The sequence below is a fragment of the Notolepis coatsorum genome (assembly GCF_963971535.1).
Source record: "Notolepis coatsorum genome assembly, chromosome: 10".
Taxonomy (NCBI): Eukaryota; Metazoa; Chordata; class Actinopteri; order Aulopiformes; family Paralepididae; genus Notolepis; species Notolepis coatsorum.
Window position 1 is genome coordinate 117,440,504 of NC_140174.1, and position 8,758 is coordinate 117,449,261.

The following is an 8,758-nucleotide window of genomic DNA, read 5'->3' on the forward strand; positions in this document are numbered from 1 at the left end:
TTACAACGACCCGGACCCACCCCGCCAGCTTCTCCCACCCTCTGATACAGCCAATTGTATCAGTGCAGACGGCCAGCCAAGCTGGTGACAACCCCGGAGCTGTGAGCCGGATTCGAACAGGCGAATCAAGCTCACAGCTCCGGGGCTGGTGACGAACGCAATCTCCGCTCGACCACCTAACCGCCCCTGTAGGTCTGCATTTTAAATGTAAGGAGTAAAAAGTATGTATTTTTTCTCTGAAATGTAATTGAGTAAAAGTACAAGTATACAAGCCTAATAATACTCGAGTAAAGTACACATCCCCAAAAACAGTACTTAAGTATTGTAACAAAGTACAATTAAAGTACTTTACACCCCTGGACCCAAGGCACTTAAAGAGTTGAGAAGTGTTGGCTAATTGTAAATGTAAATATGCTGTCAATAATATATCTGTTCCAACAGCACACAGCTCTTTGTTTGTTTTATACTTTTTATTGGTTTAAAAAAAATATTTTCTATTTTCCATATAAAATCACAATTCCAAAAAACAAGATACAATTTAAAAAAAAACTTCATCCGACCACCCGCCCCAACACTGTGTTCCACTGTTCCATTCCATTCACTCCCACCCACAAGAGAAAGAAATTATTATAATCAATAATCAATAATCAACAGGGATTCACTTTGGCAACAGCCTCTGTTCATAGCGTTCCTGGTCCCACTCTGTGTCATCTTCCATCCAGAGAGTTCACCAGTTGGTCCGTGCTGGTTTTGCAATGAGGGGGCAGCGATTTTCAGTCCGTTTGGAGAGAGTTTTGACATCTCAATCCAGGATTTATTTTACTCAGTCCGTAGCAGTGCCTCCCAATTTTTTATTACGTGAAGTTGTACCTTTATTAATCCCCTTAGGGGGACATTCGTCCTCTGCTCCTCACTGTTTAGGAGCAGTGGGCAGCCACACAGTGCGGCGCCCGGGGACCAACTCCAGCTGTAATGAGCAGTATCTCGGTCAAGGGACCAACTGCAGTTGTAACGTCAGTACCTTGGTCAAGAGACCAACTCTAGTTGTAATGCCAGTACCTTGGTCAAGGGACCAACTCCAGCTGTAATGTCAGTACCTTGGTCAATGGACCAACTCCAGCTGTAATGCCAGTACCTTAGTCAATGGACCAACTGCAGTTGTAATGTCAGTACCTTGGTCAATGGACCAACTGCAGTTGTAACGTCAGTACCTTGGTCAAGGGACCACCTCCAGTTGTAATGACAGTACCTTGGTCAATGGACCAACTGCAGTTGTAATGTCAGTACCTTCGTCAAGGGACCAACTCCAGTTGTAATGCCAGTACCTCGGTCGAGGGCAACGGCAGGAAACATAGCGTGCATGTCTTTTTATGGGTACCTCAGAGGGAACCCACGCAAACACGGAGAGAACATGCTAACTCCACACAGAAAGGCCCCCTGCTGGGGGTGTCTTCCCTGGCCTGAAGAGGTCGCTCCTTGGCCGACCGGTAGATGTTCGGTTTCCCCAACACGGGGAACCCCAGGTTTACACCTGCCATTCCCTTTCACGACGTGAGGTCGCAGTGCCCCATCTGTGTGCATGTTTGTGGCAGCCATTTTGCATAACCATTCAGGCTCAGTTCAGCTGCGCGGTGCCAAGACGGAACGTGACCGTCCCTCTCTCTCCCGTCAGGCCACCACGCACTCCAGCGGACTCCCCGCTACCGTCTGCAGCGCCTGCCACTGGTCGTCCGTGGCCCCGCCGCCGCCTCCCGGCCTCACCGCGCCCAGGCTTCCCTCTCCCTCCTGGGAGAGCAGAGACGACGACGTGTCCGGGCTGTGGCTCTGCTGCTGGAGCTGCTCTGTAGGTCCAAGGGAAGAGAAGAAGAAACGTGTGGTTATTTTGAGAGCCCGGAAGGGGGGGAACGTAAACGAGTTAAAACACGACTGTAGTGTGATAGTAAATGGGTTAACCTTCTGTTGTGTGTCAGTGAAATGGGTTAACGTGGACACACTCACTTACAGTCAACAGGTGAGTGAGTTTCATTGACCAGCGGTGCAGAGATTTCCGCTCAAAGGAAATTTCGTTCAAAAGCACTTTGATTCAACACAGGACCAAAAAAAAAGTATTTAAAAAAAATTGGTTAATCTGAGGGAACGGTACCTGTGCTGCAGACGCCGGCCTCCTCCGTGTAGATCTGCAGGAAGAGGAGCGCCAGGAGGAGGAGCAGCCATCTCCTGGCGGGGTCCGGGGCCTCCCTGCGGGGCAGGGGGCGCCTGGTGAGGTACGGGGGATACAGGACCCGCGTGGGTCTACGTCCTCTCAGGGGGAGGGGGGGACGGGGGTCCCAGGGGGAGGAGGAGGTGGTGGGGTCCAAGGGGGGTGAGGAGGAGAGAATGGTCCCCTCCAGGGGCCCCAAGATGACAGGGAGGCCCCTCCAAGAGGAGGAGGAGGAGGAGGGGGGCATAGTGAGAGCTGGAGGTCCCCGGAGGATGAAACCCAAAGAGTTTCTGACGTCTTGTCCTTCAAGTCCTTTTCTTCTCTCGCCTTTTTCCTCCCCTCTCGTTTCTCTCTCTCTTTATTTTTCTTTCTTCTCCTCTCTCTTTCCTCTTCCTTCTCGTCTTTCTCTCCGTCTCGTCGTCGGTCTTTTATCCGTCAATCAAAACGCTGATGCGGTTCGCCGGCTTTTACCTTTGTTGTTGTTCCCGCTGAGTCAAAACAAGTCTAAATTCTCCCCCCTTGATGTTCTGTTTTGTTGTTTCGCGTACCAACTTCTATCTTATCTATCTCTCAGTCTTCTTCAGTATCTCCCCCTCACAATCTGGCTCCGTTAGTTCCTGTTCTGTTCCGTCTGTCCGTCTGTCTGTCTCTGTTGGCCTTTTCTCTCTCTCTCTCTCTCTCTCTCTCTCTCTCTCTCTCTCTCTCTCTCTCTCTCTCTCTCTCTCTCTCTCTCTCTCTCTCTCTCAGAATCTCTCCATCAGCATCTCATTCCACTTGCTATCTTCTGCCGTGTCATTGCTCTCTCCTCTTCAGAGGAAGGAGTATTTAAATAGTTCCAGAGGGGGCGTGGTCTGCTTGCCTGGGGCCAGGTAACCCAGGTGATCCCCACCTTTAGAGGTGTTGTGAGAAATTATTTTTAGAACACCCCCTCTCTCCCGTGCATGACCTTTTCATACCCTCCACACCCCCCCGCCTCTCTCTCCCGTGCGTGACCTTTTCATACCCCTCCACACCCCCCCCCTGTCTCTCTCTTCTGTGCGTGACCTTTTCATAACCCCCCCCCTCTGCATTCCTCTCGTGACATGGCTGCTTGAGGCTGCACGAGAAGCTGCAATCAGCGATAGAACTTAAGGATTTGAGGCATTAGTCTGGCGGAGGGGTTATTTGGCTGTGTGACATATTCATAATTATTTCCTATTCGCCGTGTGTTCAAATTATAGTCGAGGAGGACAACTTTCAATTAAACTGGCTCAGTTAGTAGAACAGCTGTGAGTGGTGGTTGTGGAGGTGGTGGAGGTTGAGGTGGTGGAGGTTGAGGGGTCATGGTGGAGATTGAGGGGTCGTGGTGGAGATTGAGGGGTCATGGTGGAGGTTGAGGGGTGGAGATTGAGGGGTCGTGGTGGTGGAGGAGGTGGTGGTGGAGGTTGAGGGGTTGTGGTAGAGGTTGAGGGGTGGAGGTTGAGGGGTCGTAGTGGTAGTGGAGGAGGTGGAGGAGGTGGTGGTGGAGGTTGAGGGGTGGAGGTGGTGGAGGTGGAGGTTGAGGTGGTGGAGGTGGTGGAGGTTGATGGGTGGAGGTGGTGGAGGTTGAGGGGTGGTGGAGGTGGTGGAGGTGGTGGAGGTGGAGGTTGAGGTGGTGGAGGTGATGGAGGTTGAGGGGTGGAGGTGGTGGAGGTGGAGGTTGAGGTGGTTGAGGTGGTGGAGGTGGTGGAGGTTGAGGGGTGGTGGAGGTGGAGGTTGAGGGGTCATGGTTGAGGGGTCGTGGTGGAGGTGGAGGTTGAGGTGATTCTGATTGGTTCCCTTAGATTACGGTGAGAACACCGATTGATTCTGATTGGTTCGCTGAGGCGAGCGGAATGAAGAATGAATGACCCGCTGTGCAGCACACATTAGGCCCCAACGCTCCCAATGTTTAAATCCCATCTAAAAACACATCTGTTATCCCTAGCATTTAAGAAAATGTACAGTCTGCTGCCGTAATCTGTTTGTAGTTCTGTGTGCATTGTATTGTGATTCGTCTATGTGTTTTTTTCTGTATTGATTGATTGTGAAGCACTTTGGTCAACTTTGTTGTTTTTAAACGTGCTATATGTGTGTGCGTGTGTGTGTGTGCATGTGCGAGTGCATGTATGTGCATGGGTGTACATGTGTGTGATCGTTGTATCCCTGAATATCCTTAAAGCCACGTTGACCCTCTGAAAGGTATGTATAATGTCATTTAAAAGTGCATGTGACATTAGTGTTCATTTGCGGATTCAATAAACCAATAAAGCCTGTGTGTTTGAGTTTGTGTGTCACATTAGTGAGGGTGTATACAGGTGTTTCTAGGTGTGTGTGTGTGTGTGTCACATTAGTGAGGGTGTATACAGGTGTTTCTAGGTGCGTGTGTGTGTGTGTGTTTGAGTTTGTGTGTCACATTAGTGAGGGTGTATACAGGTGTTTCTAGGTGTGTGTGTGTGTGTGTGTGTGTGTGTGTGTTTGAGTTTGAGTTTGTGTGTCACATTAGTGAGGGTGTATACAGGTGTTTCTAGGTGCGTGTGTGTGTGTGTTTGAGTTTGTGTGTCACATTAGTGAGGGTGTATACATGTGTTTCTAGGTGCGTGTGTGTGTGTGTGTTTGAGTTTGTGTGTCACATTAGTGAGGGTGTATACATGTGTTTCTAGGTGCGTGTGTGTGTGTGTGTTTGAGTTTGTGTGTCACATTAGTGAGGGTGTATACATGTGTTTCTAGGTGCGTGTGTGTGTGTGTGTTTGAGTTTGTGTGTCACATTAGTGAGGGTGTATACATGTATTTTGTATTTGTATTTATTGGTTTAAAATACAGAGACAGTGCATATTAAGGAACATTTTACTGTAAATATGCCAGTTTAGCCAGGTTGGCTAATTTTCAACTGTAGTCTCTGGGGTAGGTGACATGAGCACTACAATAATTAAGACATAGTACAATAATTAAAACACAGTAGGAATCAGTATAGGTTACAATACACTAAAATACATACAAATAAATACATTAAAATACATTACAATACATCACAATCCCTCAGTTAAAATGGTTGCACACTTGACCATCTCTCAACCATGATTTTAAGTTAGTTTTAAATGAAATGTAACTTTGATACTCCCTGAGCCGTATTGGCAGACTGTTCCAGGTGTGGGCTGCTCTCACGGAAAAGGCTGCCTGACTAAAAGCAGACCTCCTGTTTGGGACTACACAGTCCCCTCTGACTACAGACCTGGTATATCTGTCAGCAGATGCTTTCTGTTTTATGAAAGTACAGAGGGGGGGAGGAGCCAAGCCATGTAGGATTTTATAGGTAAGGCAGGCATCTTTGAATTTGACGAGATTGTCCCAGCTCAGTAGGTTCTGGTTTGCTATGCTTTGACAATGGTGGTGGCTGTTTGTTTTCCTGTCCAGAACTTTCACAGCCTGATGGTAAACTACCTGTACAGATCGTAGTGTTGTACAGGAGGCTTGTGTCCAGCTAGTCAGACAGTATGTTAACACATTAAGGACCGTCCACGAGTTAACTCGTGTTTCGATTCCACCCGTTGTGGACCAGAGCCACGAGTTAACTCGTGGCAAGTTGTTATTGTTTTATTCCATATTAATAACCGTATTAACATCCCCGATCGACTCTGGGGACCTACCTGCATATTTGATTTCCGCAACATGCAATACCGGCCAGATCCTCTTAGGGGCGCCATCGCTCCACTGCAGTATCATTGAGGCCGAATGGGAATTTTTTTTTTACTGTCTAGGGGCGTTTCATATGAGCCTGGATCCCAGTCGAACATCCTCCATCTTTGATCACGTTTCGGAACGCAGATTTCAGCCTGGAATAATGGGATTTATGATCAGCCAATGGACATATCGATCTACCAGATGCCGATGAATAATGGGGAAATGCTGCCGGCGATCACATGGGCTGACGGTAGGACACACTTCCCCCAAATTACAGCCGGATTGGACATTGTTGTAAAACGCAAGCGATCGATCATTGAATGTGGCTACTTGAACGCACACTGTATTGCTAATCAATAATACTAATCGGCATCCCCCGCCGCCCCCATTTCATCCATAGATGCTCTGTAATAGTCCGGATGCTAAGCAGTTTGTTTTATTTCACAGAAATGGCGTTCGATATAATGTGACTAGCCTTTAGCCTCATATCTACCTTCCCAGAAAAAAGACGAGACGAAAACTGCGATAAAGCTTATATTCACGACGCTATAAAATGACAACCAACCGATAGATTTTTATTTTCTTTAACACTTTAAGGACCAGCCACGAGTATATACGTGTTTCGATTCCATGCGTTGTGGACCAGAGCCACGTATATACTCGTGGCAAGTTGTTATTGTTTTATTCTATATTTATAACGCTATTAACGTCCGCTATCGAGATCAATGACCTATCCACATATTTGATTTTCGAAACATGCACTACCAGCCAGATCCGCTTAGGGGCGCCATCGCTCCACTGCAGTATCATTCAGGGGATTAAAAAAAAAAATCTTTTACAGTCCTGTGGGCGGATCATATGAGCCTCGATTCCAAATGAAGACCCTCCACCTTTGATCCAGTTACCGAACGTATTTTTCAGCCTGGAATAATGGGATTTATGATTAGCCAATGTACATATCGATCTACCAGAATCCAATGACTAATGAAGAAATGCTGCCGGCGATCACATGGCCTGACGGTAGGACACTACTCCCCCAAATTACAGCTGGATTGGACATTGTTTTAAAACCTAACGTGATGATCAGTGAACATGGCTGATTGAACGCACACTATATTGCTAATCAATAATACTAATCGGCGTTCCCCGCCGCCCCCATTTCATCCATAGATGCTCTGTAATAGTTCGGATGCTACGCAGTTTGTTTTATTTCATTCGTATATATACAGCAGAAATGGCGTTTGATATAACGGCGCCAACGTTTAGCCTATTATCTAGCTTCCTGGAAAAAAGACTAGACGAAAAGCGCGATAAACCTTATATTCACGACGCTATAAAATGACAACCAACCGATGGATTTATATTTTCTTTAAACCATTATGAAGGCACGGTTTATGCACTCAAGTGACAATGAGAATGGACAGATAGCAATACTATAAATGATATATATATCTCTTAGAAAGTACATAGGTTTGTAAACAAACCGCTGTCCTCTGAGGCATAAATCGCCGCAAGACTGCGGACGCCAAAGTGTTAAGCCATTATGAAGGCACGGTTTATGCACTCAAGTGACAATGAGAATGCACAGATAGCAATACTATAAAGTATATAGCTATCCAAAAGTACATCGGTTTGTTGACAAACCCTGGTCGTCTAGAACCATATTACACTGCAGGCCGTGGTCGTCAAAGTGTTAAATGTGACATAATAATGGCATTAAAATACAGTGCTGCTGCTTTTGTTGTGAAGTCACAAAGGTCTATGTTCTGGTTCTGATAAGATCAGAACCACCTTGATCATACTCTGCGTTGTGAAATTGTGTCTCCTAAAAACCCTTGTACTTTCAAAAGACCAACTGGTCTTGTTCGACAGCAGCTAAGCAGCACGAGAAATGAAGGAGAGGTTGTAACAGCATCTGTTTTAATTCAAAGTTAAGAGTGTAATTACAATGGTTTTGTTTCAATTACAATAAAGAACACTATAATATTCAAGGTACCGGAGCACTATGCCGCTCGTCCTTCTAAGAAAGCAGATTAAAGAATGATAGTTGTTCCGTTGTTGATGTTCTTTGTTGTCTGGCTGACAAACAAAGAGTAGTCTTTTCTCCCTCCAAAAGCTCTTTTCCGTTGGTTTTCCTCTGCCCGCGCCGTCCTCTGTGTGAAGGTGGGTGTCGTCCTGTGTTGTTCCGTTTCAGAGTCCCTCTACCGTTCCAACACCGCCTCTTATCCCTGAGCCAGACACCCTGGGCGTGACATCACCAAGTGACCTCCCGCATAGGATTTCCAGCCAATCGCGAGCCTTCACAGAGTATTTGAAAAAGGAGGAGGGCCCTTAAGCAGACCAATTTACTTATGCCTTCTCTTAAGTCAGAGAGTTGAATTGCCTAGACTAACCTTGATATCTGTTAGTATTTACGCTTCAAGATATATCCAATTGATTTGAGATTGATTTTCTAAATACAAACATATTACTTTTAACTAATAGAATCTTTATATGAGATGAGAATCACCGTCTGTTACCATCAAGCCTAGTTTCAAACCTAAGTAAAACTAGTCTTACTATGCTGGGGATTAAGTCTTCAAAACAGTCTTTCTGGCTTACATTGAATAGCTACAAACAGTTTATACTTAGCATTCATTAATAATATGTTCCCCCATGATTTACCAAGACTCTTTAACCTAGATACCACATTGTTTTGAGTGATTGCCTCTGAGCTAGTATAATCACATCCCAGGCCGCGAGGCAGGAGATAACAAATTCATGTGATGTGGTCATCCTATTATTTTAGCTGCGTGCCCACACCATTCAGCTGTTGGCCCACACCCATGTGTAACCAGTTTCTGTGTTGTCTTGAAGGAAACCTGTTTATTCAGTAAATAA

General features: G+C 46.3%; 1 protein-coding gene across 1 annotated transcript; it reads right to left on the reverse strand.

Annotated features, from left to right (window-relative positions):
* Nucleotides 1-594: 594 nt before the first annotated feature.
* Nucleotides 595-2,776, reverse strand: LOC311235936 (uncharacterized protein). Its single transcript, XM_084323466.1, has 2 exons — nt 2,144-2,776; nt 595-1,841 (listed from the first exon to the last, which is right to left on the reverse strand). Exons 1-2 carry the CDS (start codon nt 2,445-2,447, stop codon nt 1,669-1,671), a joined length of 477 nt encoding a protein of 158 aa, XP_084179592.1. The 5' UTR covers nt 2,448-2,776; the 3' UTR covers nt 595-1,668.
* Nucleotides 2,777-8,758: the final 5,982 nt, after the last annotated feature.

Bases quoted from the DNA above. Each gene is read 5' to 3' on its own strand.
- LOC311235936 (XM_084323466.1), bottom strand. From the start codon at position 2,447: ATGCCCCCCTCCTCCTCCTCCTCCTCTTGGAGGGGCCTCCCTGTCATC. The intron at 1,842-2,143 runs GTACCGTTCCCT...TTGGACCTACAG, and splicing joins GGCCGGCGTCTGCAGCACAG to AGCAGCTCCAGCAGCAGAGC.